General features: G+C 42.0%; 1 protein-coding gene across 10 annotated transcripts in view; it reads right to left on the bottom strand.

Moving 5' to 3' along the window:
* Window positions 1-27,825, bottom strand: part of RC3H1 (ring finger and CCCH-type domains 1) — an 80,778-nt gene that overhangs the window by 19,478 nt on the left and 33,475 nt on the right. For 2 of the 10 annotated variants that reach the window (XM_054072597.1, XM_054072598.1), the window contains exons 5-20: window positions 26,996-27,171; window positions 25,933-26,133; window positions 24,487-24,619; window positions 22,278-22,396; window positions 20,217-20,329; window positions 16,722-17,003; window positions 16,177-16,394; window positions 14,879-15,255; window positions 13,665-13,796; window positions 12,929-13,099; window positions 12,008-12,218; window positions 10,828-10,924; window positions 10,561-10,696; window positions 8,506-8,676; window positions 7,790-7,905; window positions 1,674-6,605 (exon numbers count right to left, since the gene is read on the bottom strand). In XM_054072597.1, the coding sequence (XP_053928572.1) occupies window positions 6,452-6,605; window positions 7,790-7,905; window positions 8,506-8,676; window positions 10,561-10,696; window positions 10,828-10,924; window positions 12,008-12,218; window positions 12,929-13,099; window positions 13,665-13,796; window positions 14,879-15,255; window positions 16,177-16,394; window positions 16,722-17,003; window positions 20,217-20,329; window positions 22,278-22,396; window positions 24,487-24,619; window positions 25,933-26,133; window positions 26,996-27,171 (2,807 nt within the window). In that variant the 3' untranslated portion in view covers window positions 1,674-6,451. Of the gene's footprint in view, window positions 1-1,673; window positions 6,606-7,789; window positions 7,906-8,505; window positions 8,677-10,560; window positions 10,697-10,827; window positions 10,925-12,007; window positions 12,219-12,928; window positions 13,100-13,664; window positions 13,797-14,878; window positions 15,256-16,176; window positions 16,395-16,721; window positions 17,004-20,216; window positions 20,330-22,277; window positions 22,397-24,486; window positions 24,620-25,932; window positions 26,134-26,995; window positions 27,172-27,825 lie in introns of those variants that run through there. The other 8 variants (XM_054072599.1, XM_054072601.1, XM_054072602.1 and 5 more) reach the window with 8 other exon arrangements.

Raw genomic sequence — 27,825 nt, 5'->3', positions numbered from 1 at the left:
TCCTGGAATATGAAAACATCCAACCTGTATATCCAAGGACACTCGCCTTGCTGGCTGAATCCAGGCACCTAAACTTTCCCAGATGCTGAACACCTGGCAATTTGCACTAAAATTATACAGAAACTCACTGGAATCGCAAAGATTGCCTGGGAAAGATCAGTTCATTGTTTGGGTTACTAAGCTACAGGCATCCAATTTTGATTATTATTGTCGCATACTCTAAGCTTCAAATGACTGGGATATTGCCAACACAGACAAATCCATATTCCCCTAGGCTATTTTTATTGGGACATTTCAGAAAAAGCTGTACTGTCTTTGCTTACCGTAGTGTTCAAAGAGTTTCCATGGCATGATACTACACTTGCCACTGGGAAATCAAGTTATAACAAAAACCCAATACTAAGTTTGTTTTCCTTTCCCTGCTAACCCAGGCTCTACCTGCATCACATGAAGCGCCTTGAAGACTGTGACAACACTAAGCAGTTACATTCTTCTTCCTACACAAGAATAAAGACCACGTGTTAACGGTATAAGGACATTGCTGGGATAACATTCCCCAAAATCACTTACTAATATTGTTTAACTTGAACTAACTTACTCTTGTCTCTCTCACACCCCTGACATTTCAACAGGAAATAATGCGGTTGGTAGCAGCTGGGTATGAAAACAGAATCCCTAATGAAGTTTCTGGCATTTCTGACTCTATTTGATCTGAGAACTCAATTTGCACTGCACAGGCTGGATGCTTGTGTACCACAAGTAACGACCACCCAACTGTTAGCATCAAGGCTATATTGAAAAGGTGGCTCGGAAGAGCTGCTTCATTCTCCTCAGAAATTCAGAGTTCACATTTACTCAAGCAAGGCAGCTGTTTCTCCAGTTTGTGCCTAAATTACCATTTAGACAACTAAGAACTCCTCCATCATTTTTTCATCCAGAGGAATTGAACTGTTTGTATCACAATAAATAGGCTGCTGATACACTGACTTTTTTTTGGTTGTTTTTAGCATCACAAAATCATTACAGTTGGAAAAGACCTCTAAGATAAAGCCCAACTGTAAGCTCAACACCACTGTGCCAATTAAAGACTTTTGTATCAGTGCTACCAACATTAGGAGACAGAAGTGTGCGTTTTGGAAAGGGAATGATGACAATATTTAAATATGAAAGTAACATCACATCCCAGCTTCGCTCTGTGTTCCTTCTATCTATTCTAGGACTACAAAAACATCTTTACACACACAGACAAGCACAAAATTTGCACGCTGCTTACATGTTTTTTTCCTCCTCATTTTAGAAGAGAGATGAGTTGGCACTCCTGCTGTTGAGCTCCTGATTTATTAGCACTCAATTTCTTGGACCACAAATTGGGGCTGAAATAGCTAGTCAACCAAAAATACTTTATATTGGGGTTCTTCAGGTAACTATCCTGTAAGTCTGCTTCATTATAGTCCAGATTTATACATGGAAATAACAATGGAAATGAGGGTTTACGCTACTCTGACTTACAGATTGCCCTCTGAACCTAAAAACCTGCAAGAGTTTAAGTTGGATCAAGGAAGGGGAAACGCAAGCAGTTTCTTGTGCTAAAAAAGCCTCACTCCTAGCCCTCTCTCATAAAGGATTTGCCCCACCTTGCTCAATTCATGCTGTCAAGAGACAATACCATCATACAAGTTTGTTTCTTTCACATCTAATTTAATGTAATGCTACAGTTTGACAAGTCTTTTCAGTTCCAATGGGCTTAAAAGTCAGTCACGTTTACAACACAAATTTATCCGTTACTGTAACTGAAGAAATTTTAGATCAGTATTCAATTTAGATCTCAATTCTTAAAGACACAGCTCCTCTGATTAGATGAAAGGTCTATGTTCCTTCTCCCTCTCTAAACGAGCCATTCCATCAGCTGAGTGCATGAGAGACTGAAAACACGTCAGAACACCCCAAATACATCTCAGTACATTGCAAAAACTGTATGACTAAGTTGAATGATTTTCCACAATTCAATGCATGGATAAGGCTTAAGAATCATTAACTTCTGTAAATTGGTATAGGATAATACAGTCAACTCACAAAACCCTACAAAGATTTGACAATCAAAATGGCTACACCAGGAAAAAAAAAAAAAACCAAAACAAAAACGTGTAAAGCACAAGTCTTTGGCTCTCCTTTAAAGAAAAACAGCAGTTTACCATGTTTATACAGATCCCTCGTTTGCCTACCAGTAGGGGCAATATCACATTTGTGCATCACTGAGTAATAACACCATTAGAAAAGGCAACTTCACAGAAGTTATTGGCTAAGCGAATTCATTTGAATGCTCTGTTTTGAGGCAGCAAGCTGTCACTGTTACACAATCAGGGAGGGTGAATGGGCGAGCCACAGGAGGACAGGAAGACTGAGACAAAAAAAACTAGACAGAAGAACTCGAGAAGAAAGGGGATAACAGCGCTGCAAGTTTGAAACATGCTCTGATCAAAATAGAAGTAGTCATACTCTAAAATGGGAGAGGATACAATAGCAAACAGGAGGGGCAGAAGGAAAAGGCCCAAGTTTCTCCTATTGAAAAAAAGAGAACTAGGTCAGAGGAAACAAACACAAAAGAAGTTGATAGGAGGAGGAAAATAAGACTACAGAATAAAGAAACTTTTCCACACTGAACAAACTGCTGACATACTAAAGCTTAACCTAACTCTTGAAGCTTCCTGTTCCAGGGGGTTTGTCTGTGCTGGGGCTGAAGCCCAGGTAATGGTGAAGGTTCAAAGCTATCTACTGCAGTGGAAAATCTAACTCACCCAACGATGCAGTAGTGCCCTAACACTACTGTAATGCTGGTTCTTCTTGCCCAAGCAGAAGGAACTAAACCACTGTCTAGCTGAGAATTTCACCGAGGTGGACAGCATTTCTGGACAACTGGAACAATGTGACATGCTACAGAAATGAATGCAGCAACATACAGTTACTCCAGAAACGTTCATTCCCTAGTTATTTGCTGTGACCACGAATGCTTCTGTTACACCCAGAGCTACCTGTCCTCCCAGTTCTAATAACATGCTTTTGCACAAAGAGAGATCGTTTCAGGTGCAGCTTCCGGAAAGACTTAAAAGCATGCACTGCATTTTGCCATTTGACTTGTTTAACCTTCCAAACTTCTGCAAGAAAGCAGAAACGGGACATGAGGAGGAGAAGGGGGAAAAAAACCAAGCTCAAAATCAATACTGTTGGTGGATATTAAACGAACTATTTAACAAGCCAAACTACAATAGCAGGCAAACAGGGCATTAACCGGGACACACAGATCACAAGGACACTACGCACAAAGTACAGCACGGGGAGCTCGAGAAAGGAGACAAACCCAACAGTAAGGTCTCCCTTCTAATCCACAGGTTTTGGAAGCATTCACCACTATGTAGGCCAGCAACTTGAACAGCTCTCACTATAGAATTCCTCCCAGGAGCAAAAGTGGAGAAAAGACTAATCCCTAACCTAGCAAGGAAATAGCTGGCACAAGTAATAAAGGGTAAGCAACTTTTGCCCCTCCAGATTTTCTTTCTAGTGCTGCAAATGAATCTGTAGATTCATCCTTATCATAACCGTCTTTGAAAATCCCTTTTACATCAAGAATTACTGCAGTCAAAAAAGGTACATTCTGGGCTTGTCTTCCTAGACTAGAATATTGCACTAATTCACTAAAATGACCTCCCTGTGTTACTAAAGACACAGCAGGAAGAAGAAAAATAATTAAAGCCAACATGAAAGGTGACCTGACGATGGTGCTCTGCACTAAAGGATGGGAGAACAGGGCACAGTGCCTGTGTCAGTTGACCTGTGAGCAGGCTGCCAGAACGTGGTAATCATCCTCATGCCCAGAGCAGAGGAGGGAGGAACAGACCAGAAGGAAGGAACAAACCTGACAGGCTCGAAACCGCATCAGCCTCGTTCTGCTTGGCTCGAAGGGGAGACACGGGTGGATGGGGCCAAGGGGTAGGTGAAGCTGTTCTTGCGCAAAGATGCTTCTTTGCCAAAAGTTAAGAGGGGTCAGAAAAAAAAGCAAGCTTCAGAACTACTCTTGGCAATTCAGAGGCCAAAGTTCAACTAAGAACAAAATAAACCCGTGTGAGGACATATGGAAAGTGTGGGCGTGTGCGCTGAAAAATGCCTTTATTTTCATTCAGTGCTTCTACCTCCCAGACATTTGATCACAACAGCTGCGCTCATGCGAAAAAATTCTTAAAACATACCCAATATATATACAGATATAACTATGTATATATGTATATATATATTTATATATAAATTTTTATTTAAATAAAAAAGAAAGCTCGAATCCCAAGCCAATATGTGTATCAAATCCTTGACCAGCCAGGTCTGTAGGGCATAATCAAATTCAATGTGAAATAGTATATAAACGCGGTGCCTTGACTGGGCAAATTAAATAATTGCTACTCAAAAGAGTCTTCTGTTTGGACTCTCCTACTGGTAGGCAATAGTGGGACTGTATCCCCTCCCACCCCCCATTTTGTTTTATTTAACAGTATGATGAATGCAAAGCTCAGCCCAAGGTTGCTATGACCTCAGCAGGAGTTAAGGTTAAGGAAAAACAACTAAAAACCAAGAAAATTCATTAACTCTTGCTTTACCCAACCAAAGCAATGCACTAATTTATTACATAACCAGTGCTTTCGGATTTAGTAGTCTAACCCAGAAAGGAAAAATAAGAACAGGCCAAGAAGGTGCAGAGGGAGCAGCACTTGGAAATCATTCTCCACAGAGCTCTTCGTATACAGGGTCTCAAGCCCAGTGCATCTTGCACGTCAAAAAACATGCAGCAAGAACAAACCCCCTTTCATGTCTTTAACTTTTAAATAAAACATCTCGAAAGACTTACTACCGCTCCAGCTTATGATTACAAAGCATCTACATAGGGAAGTTCCACATGCACAATTTGCTTTTCAGTTCTCTTTACTTCTGCCAGGATTTGTGCTGTACCTTAAGCGGTCATCCTGACGCAACTTTTCCACTACGAAAAGGGAATCTAGAAAGGATCCAGTGCAGCAATGGCAGACAAGCAGCAGATTGAGGCCTGGGTGTCAAGTTCTAATACACACAGACTTTAAACAATGACAGCTTTAAAAAACAAACAAGAATTCCCCTGTTTTTTAAAGGCTGCCATCACTGAAGCGCACAAATCAAAGGTGCTGGTCTCCTTCAGTACAAGGCCCTCACAGCAGTGTGACCACTGAATAACTGATGTGTTGCTGGACAGAAGAAAACAAAAGTTTTAGAGGAAGCTATCATGTTTTCAATAATGACAAACTGGCAATGAAGAAAGAGCAAAGGCAAGAGTTGCTGAGAAGGAGGCATACATGAAAGACCTGTTTCAAAAGGCAGAGAGCTTGTCAAGTCCCTCTGCAACACCTTTACCATATGGGCTTTAGCTTGTTTAAAGGCATAGTGAGAAGGGGGAAAATACCCCAGCAAACACTGGATGAATGAATATGGTTTCCCAGCGCATCAGCAGTCAGCATCCTTCCAGCAACCACAAAACCCAATGCTCTCTCTGCCTCCTGACTCCAGAGATTCTGCCTCTGTCACAGCCACACAACCTGCGCTGGTTAGCGAGGCCTCTCCACCGCAAGCACCAGCTGACCAGCTTCAGATGGGCCTACACCCTGCTGTCCTCATCATGCCCAACAGAAAAGGAAAAGGTCAGCAACCTTCAAATAAACCAACGTATGCTGGACACCTATTTCATTATCCTCTGCACTTCCACATGCTGTGCTGGGACACACAAGCCTGATGCATTGCAAAGATTCTGTCACCTGTAGTTTAAACTTCAATAATTTAAGCAAGCCATCTCACACCTGCTGGGGTTCAGTTCCGTGTCAAAATGGGAGGAACTGTACCACGAAGGAAGTTTGCTGCACATCTTTTGACACAGTAACTCACAGCTACTCTCCAACCCTCATTCCTTGCTTACCCTTGACCCACGCAAGGAAACGGCCAGGTTTTTTTTAGTCGTTGAGAAATCAAGGTGGTAAGGAATTATGCACTGGGTATGTAATAATACCAAAATAAAAGAAAAAACCTACTTCATTAAGATCATACAATTAATCAAACAGAGTATATATATAATATCTTTTTCTTTTAAGCCCTGGGATCCAAGGCGTCCAAAGTTATTAAAATAAAGTTCATTCACAGAACAAAAACAAATTTAATTTGAATTGCTTGCAGATACTGCTAATTTTAATTTTTTTTTAATTAAAAAATGCGTTAATGTGAACTATGTGCAGGATTTGTTTCTAGTAGTTGTGTTTGTGCACATTGCCTCTGGACCTGCTGATCTGCTACTGCTGTTGCTCCTGGGTTTCTCCAAACACCTCTGGAAAAAAACATGACAGAAGCTACCAACACCCCAGCAAAAGAAACTCTGGGGTCTGACAGCCTCACTTCACGGAGCAGACGTGGGCGTAACTCCTGTGCGTTGGGAGTCCTGGTTGTCTCCTCCTGTCTCTGGGTCTTCCGACAGGCTGAGAGATGCTGTTTTGTTTGACAGGAGGCCGATGTTCTCTTGTGTCAAGGCTGATCCATTCGGAACATCACTGCTGAAAGATAGGTGAGGAGTCGGGGAGGGGGTGAAGAGAAGCAGTTACTGAGATTTTTTCATTTAAGTAAAAGCACCTCAATGGTTGCTGCTGCGGCGTCTCAGTGAACAGTTGGGAGAACATTAACCACAAAGACTGGCCTCGTGTAAGAAACAGGCTGTCTGTTGTGCTGCAGGGACTCACCAGAAAGAAAACCACCAATATAAGGCTAATTAAAACCAACAAGGCTACATATTTTTAGATTAGTTATATTTTGCAAAGTATTTCAGTATATGCCACAAGATGTAGCATCAGTCTGTGCAATACACATATTCCAGAGTATTTAACTGATCTGGATTGTTTAAGGTTTTTTATTAAAGAACAAGAAATAGTTTCAATTCCATTACTTCCAAAATTTCATATGGAAGAATTAGTTTCTGCTCTGCAGGTCTCAATCCAATGGTGCAGCACAGAAGTCAAGAACTGGCTGCAGGACTTACGCAATTGAGAGGGATACATTTGCCAAATAAATACTCTTTCTGAATAAATATCCAGATTCCAAACTGCTCATGTGAAGTGGTGCTGAGCTTAAACATTCAAAGTATTACTCTGAATACACACAAATGCTTGCAGCCATCTGAGAATGGTTGCTGTGCAGATTTCCAGCATTCCCAGCCAACATCTTATTTCAGCTGACTATCAAATGTGAGTTTAGATCAATCCCAGCATCTAGACAGATAAAAGGTACTGCCTACAAATAAAAGCAAAGTTTTGAAGTTACATACCTTCCTAGACAATATCCACACCACAAACTTAGCAGGATGGAATAACTCTCACATTGAGAGCATCTCTTCTCCTTGAAACTCCAACTGTATACGAAGATTTCTTTTATGGTGGTTGTTCATCTCCTGCATCTTCCCTACTAATCATCCAATCCTTTCTAGATTAATTTCTCATCTTACTAACACTGCAATTCCTCTCTTGTGTTAACGATATACAGTCTCATTCCACTCACCTACTCATCAGCTGAAATGGCCTTTAATTCAAGCTCACGCTATAACAGCCTGATTTGTGTAACCTTTTCCTTTGAAGATCTTTCCATGTCAGAGACAATGTGAGGCCAGGGCTATTATTCATAGGCCAAAGAGTGACCCTGATTCACTCGTTCTCCTGTTAAACAACGAAAGGCTGAAGACTCACGTTACCTGAATGTCAGTGCGAGGTTCTCAGTTGGAACCTTGCTTTGTGGTTCTAACTGTCCATTTTCGGTCTGTTTAGTGGTGCCCAGTTTGTTTTTTATATCCAGTGAAGACTGGCTCTCCTGTAAAAAAAGGACAGAAGAAAAACTCTTTGACATTGTGTTAGAATAATTTAAGACTTCATCTTCTGGGACTGACGACGACCTTTGCTCCTGTAAACTGGAGTCACACGGTGTAACCCACAAAAGCCACAAGACAAGGAAACAGACTCAGTAAGATATGCTCATCCTCTCAGAACACTATTATCCAAACGGAAGGGACGATTCTTGTAACGGGAAGCAAAGACCATGGACTGTAACAACACAGACTTCTGAACGCTAGCCTGTACCTGTGGGTGACGTTTTCTACATTAAAGCTGTTTGTATAGCTTATGGCACAGTGACCGTGGAGACGATTCAGTTTCCAACAAATTCAGTGCCAAATTTATTTTCACATGGCAACAAAATAACAGCAGAGTACTTTAAAACAGCTAGAATTCAAATCTTTCATGGATAAGCATCAAGGAACTTCTCGGGAGTTTTGAAGAATAAAGAGGTGAAGAGGGAGACGGATGACTCCAGCTGCAGCCATCCAGCAGAGCCTTTTTGCCAGGGTGACAGGGCTGCAGACAGCTAGGCAGCTCTCCACTCCACCTCTGGGCCTCCCACCCCCACAGCACTCACCATGCTCAGCTCACGGGTTCTCTTCCCAATTTCCCTTTCCACCTGGTGTAGCTCCAAGCTCAGCTGCTCACTTGAGATCATCCCAGGCCACTTGGGAGGAGGGGGTGGGGGCTGTGGCTGGCCTGCCAGGGTAGTCGCCTCCCTCTGCAACAGCAGCCTGTTACTAACAGCCTAAATGCATAAAGCCAAGCACATACACAACTGAGCACACAACACGCCGAGCACAAAGAGCTCTAGGCCATAACTCCAGAATATTGCTTATTTGCAAAACCAAGGCCTTGTCTCTCCACATTTAGCAAGGTTCCAATCGGAATCACTTCCAATGCAAGTTTTAACATTTTTGCACGTGCAGACAAGCGTTTTCCCTTTTAAACAAGCAGCGTTAAATAACTTTTATTGTAGTAAGTTTGCATGGGTTTTCCCTGTATACCGCTCCCTTCTCAAAACTAAGATGATGCATACGAACAAAACCACTAGCTTCTTTTTGTGAGCTATTTGCTGAACAAAAGATAACAGCAGAACTGCTGCTTCACTTCACAGTAGTAAAATTTACCGAATGCTACAGCAGAATCATAGAAAGCGTCCTGACAGGCGTGGATGCCACTATGACTGGATCAGGAAGCACGGGAACGGCAAGGGATAAGTGACTACAGTCATCCACAAGCTGCAAGTTACCACCAGCCAAGCAAAAGCAGAGACTATGTCAGTCGCTCCAAAAATCTGCTAATACTTAGGAATCAGTTCCGTAGGTATGTGCTCTGCATTTAAACATTCTATTGACTATTCCACACAAACGTTAATTCAGTTAAGCAAGCAAATAATCCAGTTCTTAATGCTCCTAATTAAACGATCGCTACAACCTTGTAACAGGTAAATCAATGAAGCCTCCTGGATTTCAAATATCTATTTGCAGCTTTGAACACAAGACATAAATTGAAAGCTGATATTACTCAAAATAACCAATTAGTTGTGACAAATTCAAATTACAATCAAGTCAAGGCTCAAAACTCAACTGTGCAGGATTCAACACTGACACAATGACAACGAGCAGAAGAGACAGGCCACTTAGAGGTTTTGCAACTTCCCAATACTCTTCTATTATGGCAAAAGCAAACATGCAAGATCTAAAACATTTTCTCCTCTTGCTCTCAAACAAAAGCACACAAACACAAGTTATGTTTCAAGCGACTGAGAAATGCATCCTACTTGTAACTGCTGCTGCATATTAAATGTTGTGAGCTCTTACAACTAATCTGCAAGACCTCTACTCTATTATGCGTTCTTCGGTAATCGGTCTATCCACTGCTTAGAGTAATTCCTTCTGGAAACACACTGACTCGAATAGTCACTGAGGTACCTAGAATAGTTTTCTGGTAAGTATTTATTGATTTTCTCCTAGGAGGAAAAATAATTAACTAAAGCTTTGCTAAAACAATTAATTGATTATGGCTTAATAGCTCGCCTTCTGTGTGTCACAAAATAAAAAGTTTCAGCTCATTAATTCTTTTATAAATGTAGACTTATGTTGCAAGTGACCACTTTTTTTCTAAGCAAGGAGATATAAAATATTAAGCTTTATTTTCTCAAGCTAAATATCTTTAGTATTTATTTTCTTGGCTCTTGTGGCTTGCACTACTTAGTAAGAAACAGGTACAACACAAAGCCAAACACAGAACAGATGAAGGTCATAGCTTTCTGTACATGAAATCAGACATGTTCAATGGCAATAAAGTCAAGAGGAACAGGTATCTAAACCACAAGTTTGCCTTCGAGTTAAGAGATGAACAGAGAGGGGAAGTAAGTGAGAGAGAATGAAAGCCAATGTGAACGAGCACAGAGTGCTCACGGCAACGCTCCTGGCACTGATCTGTATGTGAAGTGCTAAGCAGCAAGGCTGACGCTTGTACCACAGTCCTGATGCCTGGCATCACAAAATTAAGTATCGTTACTGAGTATCATTAAAGTCAGAGAATGATCAACACATTAAAAGCAGCTTTACAAGCTCCATCTCTCTCCATACCACCCCTCACCGCTCTTCCAAACATGGGTACCAACCTCTAGTCCTCGCATTTGTGTCTGCTGGCTAATCTGATGGTCTACTTGCTGCAGCTCCATGCGCAGCTGCTGCTCTCGCTCTGCTGAGGGCAACTGTTTCCCATGACCAGTCACATCGGACATGGACAGTCTCTCCCTTTGGGATCAGAAAAGCAAAAATAAGGAGATTTCAGAAAAAAAAAAAAAGCAGCTTTGCTCAGCTGGCACAAAAAGAAATGGATAAAAGAAACTTAGGAAAAGGTGAAGAAAAAAATAAAGCAATCCTACCTGTCACTGAAACGTCCCTGAGAAGGTATATTTTGATGAGGAGAATATGGAGAGCCTCCCCAGCCACTGTGAGTTCCGTAAGGATTGTAGTCTGCCACTGAACAGAAAGAAGACCATGTCGTGTTACTACAGAACAATCCTTTAAGCAGTTCAGCCAACACACAGGACTGGGCAAAAATTAGAGAATAACCAGGAAGGTTGGCCCTTAAGAGTGTGGAAGCCTAAGGTTTCTTCAGCTGAAATGAATACAAAAATACTATGGTGACAAGTCTCATGTGCATAATGCATGACTCCTCCTGCCTGTCCAACAACATTCGCTACAGCCTTTCAGAGTCAGAGTTTGTGAAGGACTTCAGACACACAGGGGGATGGAGACACAAAGACAAACTTATAGCCACTACGAGAATAATAATTTATATTACTTAAGTTCCTAGAAGACTCAAGAGTTCATTGATAATTCTGAGATGCCTACTTAACATTGGTTCAAAGCTTAAGCTTTCAGGCAGGCTAGAATTCTACCTGTGATAAAGTCTAGAAAGTTGACAAAGTACTGAATCAAGAAAATTATAGTTTGTTTTTTTCCAGCAGTTAACACCTGAAAAAAATTAAAAGGAAGTTTTGGGGAATACGACTAAACCTTAACATTACTTAGTGCACATGAAGAAAGAGACTATCTTATGGAGTAACACAGCCACACTATAAGCGCGATTACAAAACAGATGTGTAGAAAATAAACCATTCCTACTGTATGCGCTTTGCCTGACAGCGCACAACACAACGGCTGCATTAAGTTTGCAGCAGCAAACATCCATAAAGTAGGAGTGCAGTGCAGGACTTGGTTATGATGGCTTTGCATTATATATTTGAGAAAGCAGTAAGTTTCTGGATTCTGCTACAACAGATCTAAAAATCAACCTCATCCGAGTCACCAAAAGAACAAAATAACTTTTTCCAAACAGCAACAACAACTCGCCAACACACACACTGTGTGTGGACAAACCTGTCTGTGGAACGCGAAGCAGTGGCAGCCTTTTCCTTCAGGCTCCTCAGTTTAGCCCTACCTAGTCATTTCTAGTGGCACACAATACATCTCATCCACGTTTCTAAGACAAGAACCACGTTTACAGTAGCTCTAAAGAAAAAAGCAACAGGCAGCGAAATCCACGAGTGCCCATCATACCTGAAATGATAGATTTGGTGGTAGCTCCCTGAACCGCCATGGCCTGCATGGGACCAGAGTTCTGGTACATCGCTTTGGAGGTACGAGAGATAGCCCCAAATCTCGACACAGTTGGTCGGTCTCCAAATGGAATGAGGTCATCATCGCCGGTCTCTGCTGCTCTTCGCTGCATGTCTAATCGCTGGTCACGCATGGCTTTACTATCTACGTTCTAGACGAAGATGGAAAAAGCAGTAAAAAACTCATTCAGAAATGAACAAAACCACATTCCTTTTACAACAAGCTGGTAGTAGGACAGTAAGTTCTCTTGTATTCTCTGTTCCCTTCTAACTTGTTGTTGTCTTCTTCAGTTTAGCTCCATTGTTAGTGATGTCTCTTTAATGGTCTAACAAGATAACTGTGAAGCAGTTGCATGATTAACTGTGAACAACTTAAAACAGACAGGAGCAGCAGCTAAGGGAAATTAAGATGGAGAAAGTCTAATGGGACAGAAGGGAAAAAAAAACCACACACCACAATAAAGTCAGAGATCAGTGGGCATCTCTGAGCAATACATACTCCTTCCAAAGCCCAGAAGAAATCTCTCTGAAGCCTACTGTTAAGAACTCCATTATCTAATAGTCATCTTTGAATTTCAAGTAAGTGTAAAGAATCATGGTGAAATATCTGTTGCTACCCACGGCCTCAAAGCAGAGTGTTTAGCCTGCATTTATCTCCAAAGTTTTAGGCCAGCTACACAGATGTGGGACTGTTCATAACTTTGAAAACAAAGCACTCTGCACACTTGCAAATGCGTTCTTGGACTGTAATGCACTCTTGAGCCTAAATACAAGCACTGCCATCATCCTAGAAAGCAAATGAGTCCCTCTCAACCCACAGAAGTATCAACTTTCCTTCCCAGTTCCCCTAATCCCTACATACCGCCATCTCCACACTTCTTGCTGCCACAACATCTTTGGGTTTTGCATCTTTGGTTCCAATGTAGGAGCCGATGGTGTCACAGGACCAGGGCGAGTACTGGCTGTAGTCATTTCCTTTGTATTTCCCAGCTACCTTCAGGTCTTCATCCAAGTACTGTACAAACACAAAAATCTGGTTCTGTAAGTGAAGGGAAGAAGCAGCTTCACAGCCACCACGACTTAGTTCAACAGCAGTGAACTTGAAGAAAATCACCACCAGGATTATTTTTTAATCGGATGCATCACCATTTGGAATTGGGCCACAGCAAGCACAAAATGCGTGAAGTTCTGATCACCTGGCTCTACTCCCAGTGCTGACTGCTCATTAGCCAATATCAAAGCAATATTTTTTTATCTCTGTTAAAAAAATAAACCTCTATCAAGCTGTTACTTAATTCTAAGCAATATAGGAGCAAATGCAGCAAAGTCCAGTAACCATGAAGACCAACAACTTCTATTAATAATGGCTCAGAAGTAATTCTCTTGATTGCACCAAAAGCAGATAACTTAGATCAGTAGTAGATCAGAGAATCAACAGCCAACCAAGAGACTGGACTATAACGAATTCCCATCTGGAGAACAAAATCCACTCCCCCAACATATGCCAACACCAAAAAGTTCCAATTTTATTGTTGCCTTCACCTATCAAAAACTCCAAAGTATTTTCTAAACATGCTAGTGAATCAAAATATGCTTACCTCCTCTGAATGAAAAAGATGAGGCAAGGTTGGAGACGGTGCGAAAGGAGGTGGAGAAATCACCTTCCTCTCTTCTAGCTGGGCCATGATTTCTTTCCTTCGCCGGTGAAGTTCGTCCAGGCTGGGATGTGGCTGAAATGAAGACAGAAACACGTTACAAAATAAGGCAACCATAAACTGCAAGAACAGGAAAACACAGTGACTAGACAGCATCTTTACAATAGTAAGTAACGATCATTTTGTTCAAGTTTATCTGTTAACTTTCAGACTTGACATGGGACACGCATGTTCCTACACTAGCCAGAGTGTTAGTTCAGCACACCCCAAATAACCCAGTGTTTCTAACTTGAAAACTACTGATCTTTTAACTCACAGGTAGCTCAACATGACTCGTTTCCTTTCCACCAGAAAACGATCCAGCCTGGGAAACTCCCATTTCAGTCATACTGAGGAAAGCAGTAGAGCTCTTCAGATCATAACCTGACCACAGTCAGCTTGCTTTTATTATTCAGTTTGCCACGGAACTAAACATCTCACGAACGTGCGAAACTCAAACCTGATAATCTATGAGCGACGACAATACTTCCTAGACTGAGCAATACGATTCAGAGCCTTTAACGTGAATGACAGCTACTCAAGTCCAACTGTTCTACAGGGGTCAGTTCCAGCTGGTGATTTGCTAGAACAAGTTTGTACACTTCTACTAGGAAGAGCCTCCAGTTTGCAATATTCAGTTTGGAAGAGCAGAATTTTTATCTCCTTTCTCAAGGGATGTATGTTTGCATATTTATTTCCTTTGGCACAGAGATGGTCAGTCCCAGATGCGCAACACAAGCATGTACACAGGATCGCTCACACACACTGTATCTAACCTGCACTAGAAAGGGTGGCCCTCTCCAGCCTAATCTTTGTTGGAGAAGTCCAGGCCATTTGAGACTTGCAAAATTAATTACAATACTGTTCTACTTAGAGTACTACGTAGCAGCCCTCTCCTTTACATATTAACATCATTACAATTGCAGAGTTGATCATTAACTAAACCACCTTCCAGGCTTTTTTTTTTTATAAGCTTCGTCAGATGTAGCCTGTCTTAAGCCCAGACTTCTAATTCCTCACAAACCGCACCACCTTACAGCAAAAATATCCAACTTCTCAAGCAGTTTACACTTTTTTTTTTCTCTTCAATAACTAGAAAGACAATATAAAAACCGCACCCTGTGGCAAGAAGGTCTGATCTGGCTGAGATGTGGAGCCACTGGGCAATAACCCTCTGTTTGCTGGTATCTGTCTCTGGATTCAGGTACATAGGAAGGTACAGCCGCTTGCGGAATTTCAATGGGAACTGGGCTTCCTCGGACAATCTCCTCTCGCTGATATGGCTGGACAGGGGGATAGACGCGGCGGCTGTCGTAGTGCGGCGGGTAGATGGGCTGTGCCATAGGAGGATATTGCTGCGGCTGTGTGTACTGCGGGCTCACCACGCGGTCCTGAAGGTAGGGCGGGTAATGGTCTAAATAAGGTGGACCGGGTTCAGGAGCAGACGGAGGAGGTCGGACAAAGCGAGATATGGACTGAGTGGGATAGTAAACTCCTGAAATAAGGCAAGAGACAAAAAAACACAAACAAGATATAGAAAGTGATTCCCACAGCTGTCCACAAAACCAAATTGTTTCAAAGACTCCAATCTACAATCATCACAAAAAGAATGGCATAAATGAATCCACATTTGTTGTTTGTCCCCACTGTCTAACTGGTGTTTCTACTAAAAAATTAAGCACAGAATAACTAGAAAAAGCACAAAGTTCCTGCACTCTTCCCTCCTTCCATTCTATGGCTTTTTTTCTTTTTACTTCCTTCAGTCCTTCATTTTTTTTTCTTTTGCCATTAATCTCAGTGTGTCGTTTCTCTCTCCAATCTTGCGTTCCTTGTTTTTATATTTGGCCATACCTTTTCTTTTTAACCCCCTTCAATATTATTTTTCTCCACTTAGTTTCTCTATAGTTAAAACTTTTCCTCCTACTTCCTGTTTTATGATAAGTGCCTTTTTGTGCCCAGCCCTTTTCTAATTTCATTTGTCCCCACCCATCCCACCCCACACATATGTGGGCACTTCTGAGGCACTCATACGCTTTTCAGGAAGGACCTAAGTCCTGTCGCTCTGCAAGCACAAACTGCTCTGCTGGTTAAGCTTTACTTCCATTTTCCCTGAGTCAAAACTTAATTCATAAGGTTCACCAGATCCCTGATCTAGCCCAGATGTGAAGAAAGGAAGAAGGATTTGCTACAACAGATGGATACAAACCTCTGTGTTCACCACCACCGAAGTCCTCAGTCAACACATAAAAAGCCTGACAATATTCATTTTATTAAGCTGTCACAACATTAGCGCCTACAGCCCACATGATGTGCAAGAAAATTCCCAAGTTAAGGGCTTAAGTAAACACGAGAGCAGAAAGAAAGAATAAAATCAGTATGAAGATGAAAGGTAGAGATCTTGGTCTCAAACACTCACCTGGCTGGTAGGGTGCTGGCTCAAACGGTGGAGCAGCTCCTCTAGGATCTTGATAAAACATATCTGGTTGCTGAGTGCTGTACAGCTGAGATCCTCGTGGTACCATTTGCAGCTGCTTGGTGACTGACACTGAAGGCAGATCTGCCGGTGCTCGAGCGGGCACAGGATGAGGGTTCACTGGTAAGGCAGAAATGGAGCTCTTGGGGACTGATTCCAGCCTAGAAAGTAGAAAGACAGTACTGCTCATCGAGGCCTGACACAGAACACCACACTTTAAAAACACTGTTCTCTGTCTACACTCCACATTCTGAAGGCTTACATCACCTTCTTCAATTAACATAGATGCAAATGGGGAAATAAAGCAGTTTAGAGCTTTAGTTTTCTATTCTAATTTTTAATAACTTTAAAAAAAACCCCAAACAACAAAAATAGCCAAACAACCCCCAAAATCCTGTTCTGTTTCTTTTCTAGAGCATGGGTTTACTCTGTTTCTCCTCGACATTTACACACATGACACTTGGAACAACAGTTAGGAAGGCTCGTACAAGTCAGGAGGGGATCCAGGGGCACTGCTACTCAGATGGTCCATCTTCCCTGGCTTCAGAGCAGTTTCGTAACCGGAGTCAGTCCCTCGAGAAATTAGTTGCGTCACTGTGCCGCCTGCTGGCACAATTCCATTTGGCAGAGCAGAAGTTTTCCTATTGGGCAAGTCCACTCCCCCTTCCTCCGAGAGGATAGCTCCTGAAGGCAGGCCCACCTCATTTAGCTGGCCCAGGGAGGCACTCAGGGGTCTTCTGGGAACCAGACGCTTGTTCATTTTACGGAATCTTCACAAAAAGAAACTACACATTAAAAACTGAAAACAAAAAACTAAAAGGAGTTGCAATTTCAAACACAGATGCTACCAAAATCTTCAAGTTTAAATTCAGGTTTCTTAAGGGCTTGCAAGAAATCGATTATCTGCTAGATAACAACTTCACTGCACTCGAACTGATAACCGCAGTCACAACCAGAACAATGTGGATGGATTTTTAATAACAAGTACACCAAGAATCCACAGCTAACTTCACACAGCAAGTTTAAAATCTTCTCTCCTGTGCATATCCGTATTTCAACTGTACAGAAGACAACCAAAATCAAACATCACATATAATGCTACCCATAGTAATAGCCTCAGAATTACAATCAGACTACTCAAGTCTATTTTATTCAGAGAAGAAACTAATAGCAGAAAATTGAAGTGGCAAAAGATCAACGGATTCCCTTTTGCATCGTTTGTCGAACAACAAACCAAGCCTTTATCGTCACGTGATATCATTTAAAGCACAGTTAAGATTTCTGTTACTATGCAAACATACAGCTTACACCATTTACATCGCTTGATAAATTGATTGCAGAGATAGAAACTCTACGAACACACCAATTCCAAAAATCTATCCATTTCTGACATCTGAGCAAACATAAGCCTTCTAACTGATGTTCCATAGAAGTCAGACTGATGGTACTGGACCAGCACAGAGCCAATTCCAGAGTTGAGGGCCCTCCACTAAACATCCTGCCATTAGCATAGATCCCAGAAGGCAAGTGGGAGGGCATATTTGTAGGCCTGAGCGTTCCTACTGTTAATACCGTAAAACAAGAGGCCACCTCCTATGCAGGAAGGTTTCAACAGAGCTGAGGCCAACACTTCAGCATCCTATCTAAGAAGTGAAGTGAGATGGTAACACAACTAGGAAGGTACACGCATTACTATAGAAGATAAAACAGGAGGCGGCTGTACGTTATTAATCCTCAGGTAATCTTCACGTTTGCCCACGTGCACAGCATTAACAGCAATGCAAAAAGGGGCTTGTTGTTGCTGCAGGTTTTTGTTGTTTTGGTTTTTAGATGTGGCCGAGGATAGTCAAAGTATAACCTCTCTACACAGACCTGAGCCCTTCAGCTGTAGAAGATCACTGACTATCTTCGAGCCATCTTCCTAGCTCTCCAACAATGTGGCAGTTTCCCGGATGGATCAATCTTTGCCCACATAATCAAAATATGCATTCAGGCTACATAGTGTTGACAGTGGCCATCATTCGGAACACATTAAAAGGGAGTAGACAAACCAGGCTATCATCACAGCAGCAGCACTTGAGGAGGGACAGGCTACAGCTTTCTAAACACGTGCTGCTCAGAAGCTGTCCTGGCACCTCACGTCAGCTGGAGACACAGAGGGGAGCAAAAATGAGCTCCTCAAGCAGAAGCCAGGGCTTCCCTTTGGCACCCTGCTCAGTGCGGTGTCTGACACAGAAGGCTTGCACACACCTTGTGAGCCAAGGAGGACTGGCCAGCCCTGCCCATGCACACAGAACACAGCAGCACACTCGAGAGAGCGGCGGGCAGATACAGGCACCCATCCCAAAGGGGATAGGAAGTGTTTATACAGCACCCTCCACGATAAAATACCTCAAAAGAACAAAAGTTGCACATCGCTGCCCTCTGGATCTTTCTGTACAACTTTATGAACCTTTCTTGAAGTGTCCACTTGTGCACGACAATCTAAAAAATTAATACTTGCCTATGCACACTGGGTCTTTGTTCTTTGCCAAGCAGGGAATCAGCTGCCCTTTAAGCAAGTCTAGATTACTACTTGCTATCTAAGGCACTACCACCTCCTTCCACACAACCTTCCTGCAAACAAAGCTCTAGAAATACAGAAACTAAACAGCAACAGCAATGCATAGTATTCATTTTGTATATTTTTTAAAAGGAGAACCACTGATGTGTTATCTACTCAAAGGTAAAGGCACAAGGAAGAGTCAGAACTCAAAGTTCCCCAGCCACCTACAGAAACTGCTGCAACCTGAAACAGAGCAAGCGTTCCCTTTTACTTCACCCCACGACAACATTATTACTCAGGCATACAAGGCAGCCTGGATAAAAGGGGCCTCTTCCACCTGACGAACAGTCCTCAATACAGACAACTACTACTAAGTCGTCACTGTTGTTAACCATCCAAACCAGCACCACCAACCTCCACTCTCTTAACACCACGACAAAAGAGGAAAAACCCCAGCTGTTTCTGCAGAACACAAGTATCAAAGTCATATTCTTTCTTCATTCAAACAGCTGCCTTTGCTGTTCTAACACCATGTGCTCCGCTCTTTTTCTCCTCCCAATCTGCCCATGCCCTGCATGCTGGCTATACGGCCGAAGACCTGCCATAGGAATACTTTAAGTTCTAGATTTTTAAGGAGGAAAAAGATGACAGACTGCAGGTCATTGCCAAATCTTTGGAACTTCCTTCTGATTAAAAGCAGTGCCTTTTCTCGAAAGTGAATGATTTTAACTCAAAAAACTCAAGTTACATATACTGCATAAAATACATTGTATTTATTTAACTCTTAATTCATTTTACTTTAAAAGATGTAAAACAATCTTGAGAAGAACAGCAGCTTGTTCTAGGATAACTGCATGCCAGCTCTAACTCTAAAACAAACTTAACTTATTTACTGTAGACTTTATATCATGACTGTTTAACTCTTCAACAGCAGCTTTAACCACTTTTATGTCACTGCATGTACAATTTGTCAAAGAGTTTCAAAGAATAACTTGGGGAAAGAAAAAGAGCTATGCTTGCTTTTAGCCCTCCGGACAGAACAAGACAACCTCTACGTGTGGAGAACTGCCAGCAGCCTGCTTCTCACACCTGATGATGAAGGTAAAATAAGAAATATACCCAAACAAACCATCATAACGATGCAGCCAAACAGCGTGTTTAGTCATGCTTAAGAAACAAGAAAAGCAGTCCACCTCCAAAATCTCAAATAACACTTGTGTAAACATCAAGGTTGCAGAGCTGCATTAGTGCAGGACAAAGCAAAATGTCCTGTATTTGGAACAGTTGCAAAGCCTGGGAGATGACAAGTTTTTCACACTGTTGCCAGTGTAACAGACCGGTTATGCCTCCTCTCTCCGTTCCTACATATGATATATAACTCTTGTGGGTAAAAGGAAAGAGAGATCGGGCTGATTTCTACCATCAGGGGTACACTTACTTTTCTAGCTCCTCCTGTGAATGTGCAAAGGTGCAGCTGGCCCCTCGGGGGCATCCTCCTCTCTGTTTCATGTCTCGGCACATGTATGTCTTGTACTTGCTGTGCTGAGGAGGCTGACAAGGTTAAAGAAACCAGGTGAGATACCTGAATACAAGTGCAATTAACCAAGAGCTGAACATAACCTCTTATTAAAGGCCTGACGTTCGACTGTTGATAATACTTTCAATGCACATTTTCCAGAAGTACTTAAAGCAAAATAAATGACTGGAGCAGCATTTGTCTTGGGTCCTTCAACAGAACGCAGATCCAAGAGTAGATATTTTGAAACCTACATTACTATCAGGCTTTAAAAACACTTGTATTCAAAATCCCTTACTGGAGCTCGGTTGGAACACAGCCATATGTTTCAGTAAACAGCTAAGTGGACACAACTGATACAGGCTGAAAAGAAGAACCACGCTTAAGGAGAAATTGCCTAATATTCATCAAGTTTGTGGTAAACTGAAAATTTAGCCAGTTACTTTGCCCTTGTTTTCTATTTGCTCAAAAATGGCACTTGAGCATCCCTTTGATCTCCGAGTTAGATTTCATCAAGTTCTTTTTTACCGCCCTCTTTTTCATTTACAGTAATTATTTCTGTCAATGGCTGAGGACGCCGTCTCTTACTCCTACACGGATCAGCAGGGTATGAGTTATCTTCGGAATTTCTTAGTTAAGTTACCCAAGAAACAACGACTCGCTGCCATCTTGCTGTGTGCGCGTACGCCCATCTGCCAGCCTGTCTCAGTAAAGCCTGACAGAGAGCCAGAGGGGGCCTCAGAAACTGACATTCCTACAGCTTTTACAGCAGAATTCAATCAGTGGCAGAAATACCCCTTCAAAATTCTCACCGAGGTAAAGGGCCATAAAAGTAAATTCTTGCTTTCTGAGAAACTCAGCCGAAGTATGTAAATCTGTAAGAAGCCATCTGCAAACTGATTTTCATCCTTTTTTTGCCATCTACTGCAGTGAGAAAAGGATTTCGGCAGGGTGTACTTAAGCTGCACAGCCCTCTGGTGGCCACGGCTGCCAGCCGGCCCAAGCCTGCCCAGTACTCGACAGATGTCCCTTGCCCACTTGCCAGGCTCTGAGTTCCCTTCCAAGCGGCACAGCGTGTACCAGGTCTAGGCAATGGTCTCACCAGAACAAAAACCCTCAGTGTTCTTTCCACCCTGATTTCCACTTGTGTATTCCTATCGCTTCCCCTTTTGCTGGTAGCAGTGCTCATTAGGCATCCCAGTGAATGCAGAAAGGCAAAACAGCAGAAATAATTCACTCTAGTTTTGCCTCCTTTATTTTTTTTTTTGACAGAGATAGGCTTTCTATCAGTTCAGCTCTCTGAGGCAGCTCCCCAAGAGGATGAGTGTCAAAGAAAGGGAGGGAGTGGGAACACGTGACAGGCGGCTCTGTCTTTCAGCAGCAGCTATAGCATTCATATCAAATTAGCTATACAACAAAATGAGATCAGAGGAACACGTGATAAACTAACTATGAGATAAGCTAATATATGTTATTTAGCAACATGATTTCGTTTCTGAAACAGAGATTTTGCTTCAGGAACTTGCACAGTACCCTTATATGAAGTCTTCCCAAATCTTTAAACTTTAAGGACCACGAAGCACAGGTCTAAGAATCATTTCCTTACCACAGAGCCACCTGGCTGCAACACATCACACTGAAACAAACCCGAGGAAATTCCCACAGATGACAATGCCAAGCACCTCAGCTTCTCTTCCCCACCCTCTAGTCAGGAGGGATGTTTATTCATTGCCCTACGTTTGCAGCTGGATCAGACTGTCCTGTTCATCCTAGTGAGCTGTGTAAATCAATGCAACAGGTACTGAGGAGGTGTTGTTTTGGGTTTAATCCTTTGCTTGTTTCTTTCTCAATAAATGTGATGCAGTAGAGATTTTTAATGAGCTCCTCATCAAACCAAATCTCTCCAGCTGACACAAACCTCTACTACTGGATAAGGCCAACAAAGTTCAGGGGTAAGCATTTCCCAAATGATTTAGTTTTTACCTGTTGCTGATCTGTTCCTTTCTTGCTGTGATTCTGGATATAATCAACTAAGCCATGAACCACTGTCCTCACAGCAACCAGTCCATTTTCCAGTTGTTCCCACGTTGGAGGTGGAGCATCTGTTGCATTCATAGAGAAAGCAAGTCAGAAGGGGTTTCCAAAACCAGGTACAAAGAACCTATCAGTATCACAAAACTCCGGTAGGCAACCAAAAAGATTTTATTGGAAACCTGTGTCATTAGATAAAAGTGTTCAGCACTTTAATTAAGGAATGTGTACCACTTAATGAATAAAGCTCCCTACAGACTCAAGACTGAACCACAAAATAGCAAGTGAGCCAGCAAGACTATTAGCAAACCAATTTATTACCTTCTACCAAAACTTTCTTATTCCATATGAACTCCAGAGTAAATGTATTGTACAAACTCTGCACAAAATGAAAAACATGGGCTGTAAATCCCGTTTCACGCTCCGCCTCCTGTAGGTAAAGAAATTCCATACAAATACTATTACCACTGGCCTAGACCGCACAGGCACAGGCACTGAACAGCACCAGAAACTGATGCCTCTCACGTGGGAGACCATCACCAGGCAAATGTACACATCAGACGTATCACAGCAGCAGCAATAAATTGAACAGTCTTAATACTACAGGGGCACTTGTTCCTTCTAGCCAATTGACTTTCCTAATCATTTCATCTGCTCCAGCAGATGACACTGCCACCGTGTGCCTACAAACTCTGCTGCAAACCATAGGACCTCCAAGTGCTTCAATAAGCACCTTTTGAGACCTTTCGCACTATTATATCCTATTCCGATCAGACTGAGTTCTTCCAGATGAATTTACATGTACCTATAGAAAGCAGGGAAGCAGCTCAACAGAAGAGAAACTTCAGACTTGCCTATGGAAACCAAGTCAGTCTATCGGTGATTCCACTTGCCATATCAGTGTTTGGCTAACAAATCTGCCATGCACACAGTTCTGTCCCCGTGTTACAGCACAAAAAATTTGGGAAGAAAGTACTACATCACCCTTAACTGTAATGTATAACTGGTCCTCATTTGAAAAGTTGAATTTGAGTATTTGTTTAAGCAAACAGCAAGAACTACAACTTTTCATCTCCTGCTGTCATAGTTTAGTCCTTCACATTATTCTGATACTAATATTGATTTTACAAATAGCAATTGGTGTAACATAAAACCTAAGCCACAGCACTGTCCTGTCCATTCCCTTCTCCCTCAGGCAATCCCATCCTCACAGCGCTGCTGACTTTTTCAACAACTTCTATCTTTCTCCCTCCTGTAAACAGTTTAAGATTTTAATTTCTCAGATATACTCTCCCCAACTAACTCCCCCTTCCCAGATTGTCTTTCACACCTTTGCAGATCTACATGTTAACAAGAAAAATACTGAATTCCTTCAGATAGCCCATCTTTCCTATCTAGATTGATTTTTGCCCAGCCTCTGTCTATTCCATCCATCAAAATTCTACTTTGGAATCCAAAAATGCTTCATAGAAGACACCTCATGATTTCAAGCTGCCTCTAAGAGTCTTCCAAGCGCAATGTCTGCAGGCTAGAAACCTCAGATAAAAACTAATACAGTGAATTTCTAGAACAAACCCAAAATTTTTAGGTAAGCTAATGGAAGTCCTTAATCTGGTGCTTTCTTGAAGGCTTCTCCTTGTCTGCAAACAAGTAGTTTTATTCTGGTAAAAAAACAGAGAGAACCTCAGAGCGACAGCTAAGGTTCTGCACTATGCACAGCAGATCTACCCGTCTTCCTGTTGGTTTGCAAATCTGGTTTCAAATAGCAGCATGTGTATTAAAAAAGGGAAAAGAGAGGAAGCCAGGACTGCTGCCACTCCCCCCAGTTAACAGTGCCCACACCAAGTATACACCACATAACCTTGTAAGATTATTTACATGTATTCAACAGCCTCACCTGTGCTGATCCACAAAGAAGTTCTCTTCAGGGAAGTGGTGAAATTATCCCTGCCATACTTTCAAATCTATTTTATCTTCAGAATAGTTCTGTTCCTCACACAGATTACTGCTGTTCCAGGCCGGTTACAAATACCACTCAAGAATCTTAGGTTTATGACTTAAACTTTTGTTTCCTTCCTCTTGATGAATAGCTCTCAACCCTTCAACAGGCTCCTCTCACTAAACTGTAGGTTAAAGGATTTTATGTGCCCTCTCGACTCACCTGGACTGGGATCGATATTTGCCAGGAGCTCTAGATGAGGACGAAGACGATTCAGGTTAGCTGGATCTCCAGTCCTCTGAAGAGCAATAGTTAATTCCTGAACACTTTGTGCAAACGAGGCTGGGGTCTGCAACTTAAAAAAATTATAATAATTAACTTTTAACAGGCAAAGCAGTCCTCATGGTTCCTAAGGGCTGCTCCACAAACTCGTAAGAGCTGCCTGCCAAAACTGGTGTAGAATTTTTTTTGTACAAGCCCATTTCAGTGTCTTCTACTAAACTCCTTCTCTGGCATTAAGAACGCACAAGTCTTTGACACTGCAGGTTAAAATATAGCTCTGGATAGACAAACTAAAGGCTGGCACTATTTTGAGTGATGTGACCTATTTATTTTCTGTGTTGTGCTGGCACCCAGAGTCAAAAACCACAGACTATTAGAAACTATTTAATGTAGATATCCGAAGAGTTTAATATCTCCAATCCCTGAACCAACTGCTTTGCACTCTGCTTTAAACATTAATACAGCGGACAATAAAGAGCAAGATGGTTGAAGGACAAACACGCCATTTACTAACGTCACACTATTTCAATACTTTAAACCCTTTAATTCTACCTAGACCCTTCAGGAGATGCCTGGCAGGACACCTGAAAAGTTGGGCAAATGCATAAATGCACAGCAGACTGATCTTGAAGCTAATCCTCCTGCACAGCAGTCACAGCAACGGTTTCACAGCTTTTGTAACCACTGAACAAGCTTCAGTTCTTCCTACCTAATTTAGGCACTTACACGCGAGTCCCCTAATCTAAAAGCCAATTATCATAGAATCATGGAACAGTTTGGGTTGGAAGGGATGTCAAAGCCCATCCAGTTCCAACCCCCTGCCATGGGCAGGGACACCTCCTATAGATCAGGTTGATCAAAGTCTCATCCAGCCTGGCCTTGAACACCTTCAGGGATGGAGGTGTTATCCTACATTCCCTCTGAACAAAAACAGATATGGGTATTTCTAGAGATCAAGTAATTTCATTTAAAAAATGTACTTCCATCTCTTTCTTATTTCAGGTACAGACTAGAGGACTGATTTTCTTTTAACCCATGCACTAACTTCATGCCTGCAAAGAGGAACCATTAACCTCTGTTACTATGTTGGCAGTTACTAGCAATTCAGCAAGGACACATCCCAGCCATGCAGCCAACCTTTGCAGCCTCCCGTCTGCAGAGAGAGGCAAAGTAGACAGAGATGGCAGGATGGCAGAGGGAGCGAGATTCATTAGGAAATGAATACATATTCTAATCATTTAGGCCATAACGTGCTTTGAAATAACAGGGCAAATAATTAATGGGCAAATACACATAAATACCATTTGTAAATTCACACTACAAGCACTTCAATCTATTATTACAGCTGCAAACAAGAGAGACTGGGCTGATCTCAGGTGGCTTTACCTTGTCAATGATAGACTGCATGTGAGATTTGTGAGACTGGTCTCCGTATAACAGCGAGGACCACTGGTCTGGTGCAATGCGTAAACCTGCTTCCATAGCAATTTGAACTATCTGGGAATCATGCTCCCGCCTCAGAGCTTCGTAAGTCCGAAATTCCTCCTTCAGTTGCATCAGGGAGGAATCCTCATCTCGCTTTGTTACCTAGTAGGGAGAAACAAGCCAAATACACTTAAGCAGGATAACCCAGAGATTATGTAAAGTCCAATGCAAGTGAAACCTTCAGTCAGCAACTAACTTCTTCCTCCCAGCTGAAACTGAACTGTGACATTATGGAGTGAACACCAGTTCCTACTAAAAGACCACACACTTCATGAACCAGAACTACTATGAAATGGACACCAAACACAGGTATTGACTCAGGTATTGGGGCAAGTGTCACTTCCTGAATGACTTGGCAGCATCCACACTTTACTTCTCCAATCAAAGTGTATTGTTTGCACTGCGGAATTCTGTTTGAGGGTACAATTAGCAGCAAAGCTTCTCTCTCCTCATTTGGCGAAAGCGAATGACATTTATGATGAGCACCAGGGAACGGAGCATTAAATACTGTTAAGTCCGATAAGCAGCTCAACTTGTCTTTGTAGGACTCTATCTACAAACCTCATATGTCTACGTTTCTAACCACACCACCACTCTAACAGAGCTGGGGATTTTCCAGCTCTAAGCCTCTAAAGAGATAAGCTATGCTGACTTACGTAAAAGTTCTGTTAGTGTGCATCTATTAAACCCATACTCAAAACTTAGATTTACAGCTTAGATTCACAATTATAGCCTACATTGCCATCACAGCTGTATGGCTCCAAACACATGTGGGACTTGATGAGAAATACTTCCTACAACTGCACGTACTTTTAGACATATTTCATGTTACAGGACAATGAAAACTGACAAGAAAAACAACAGTTTTTAGAAGTTGTATAAAAATTTTAAATTGAGGAATCTTTGTTATATGAAGAAATGTTTTCCTATGTTAAGAAATCTCCAAGCAGAATTATCTTCGTACCTTGAAGCAGGAAGCTCTGTAAAGCAGCTGTACAACATGGCCAATGCTAGTTTTCGAGGCCTGAGGAAATCGCGGCTCCAGCCTCTGAACCACAAAGAGAACCAAGACCTTTCGTGACAAAGCAGATCCATCTTCCAGAGCTAGCAGAACCAACTTTAAAGCCTCCTCTTGCATTGCTGGTGATGGGGAGAATGTGAAGAGAGACAAAAGATGAGAGAAGACCAAGAAACATTCCTGCAGAGTTTCTTGTTTCCCTACAAGTGGGTGACCAGCTACAAAACCCCTCAACACAAACCCACAGACAGGAAAGGAAACTGAACAAGAAGGTAGGAAAAAGAAGGAAGGATGCTTCCAGATTCCCACACTGTGACTGGGGCAATAGGACTTTTTAATTTTTTTATTATTATTTGTTCTATTTTGGGTATCAGATGGTACAAGAGTTCTTTGTTCCCGTCTACACATCTCTTGATCATCAATGTAAGAGTTTTCTAAGTGTACTGCCTACATTCCACATCTATCCCAGCAGAAAGAGCTGACAGGCTGAGGAAGGGCAAGGCTGGTCTCCACGCAGGTAAGAGCAGTTAGTGCCCACACAAATACGTTAGGTGCTGTAGCATTGCATGTTTTGCCAGGTAACAGGCCCCTCTGTTCCCTGCAGTAGTGCAAAAGTTAGTCTACCTCCATTTGTTTCAGTGAGGAAAAGCTTCTTTATTTCTCTATTTTAAGAAACTGGCTTCAGATTTCAGGGCATTATTTTTGTTGGTCTGTGAAGTCTACATTTTCAGTAACAAGACTTCATGTATTTTTTTAGGCAAAACTGATCATTTTAC

The sequence above is a fragment of the Cuculus canorus genome, chromosome 8 (assembly GCF_017976375.1).
Source record: "Cuculus canorus isolate bCucCan1 chromosome 8, bCucCan1.pri, whole genome shotgun sequence".
In the NCBI taxonomy this organism is placed as follows: Eukaryota; Metazoa; Chordata; class Aves; order Cuculiformes; family Cuculidae; genus Cuculus; species Cuculus canorus.
This window is presented reverse-complemented; position numbering and strand designations above follow the sequence as displayed.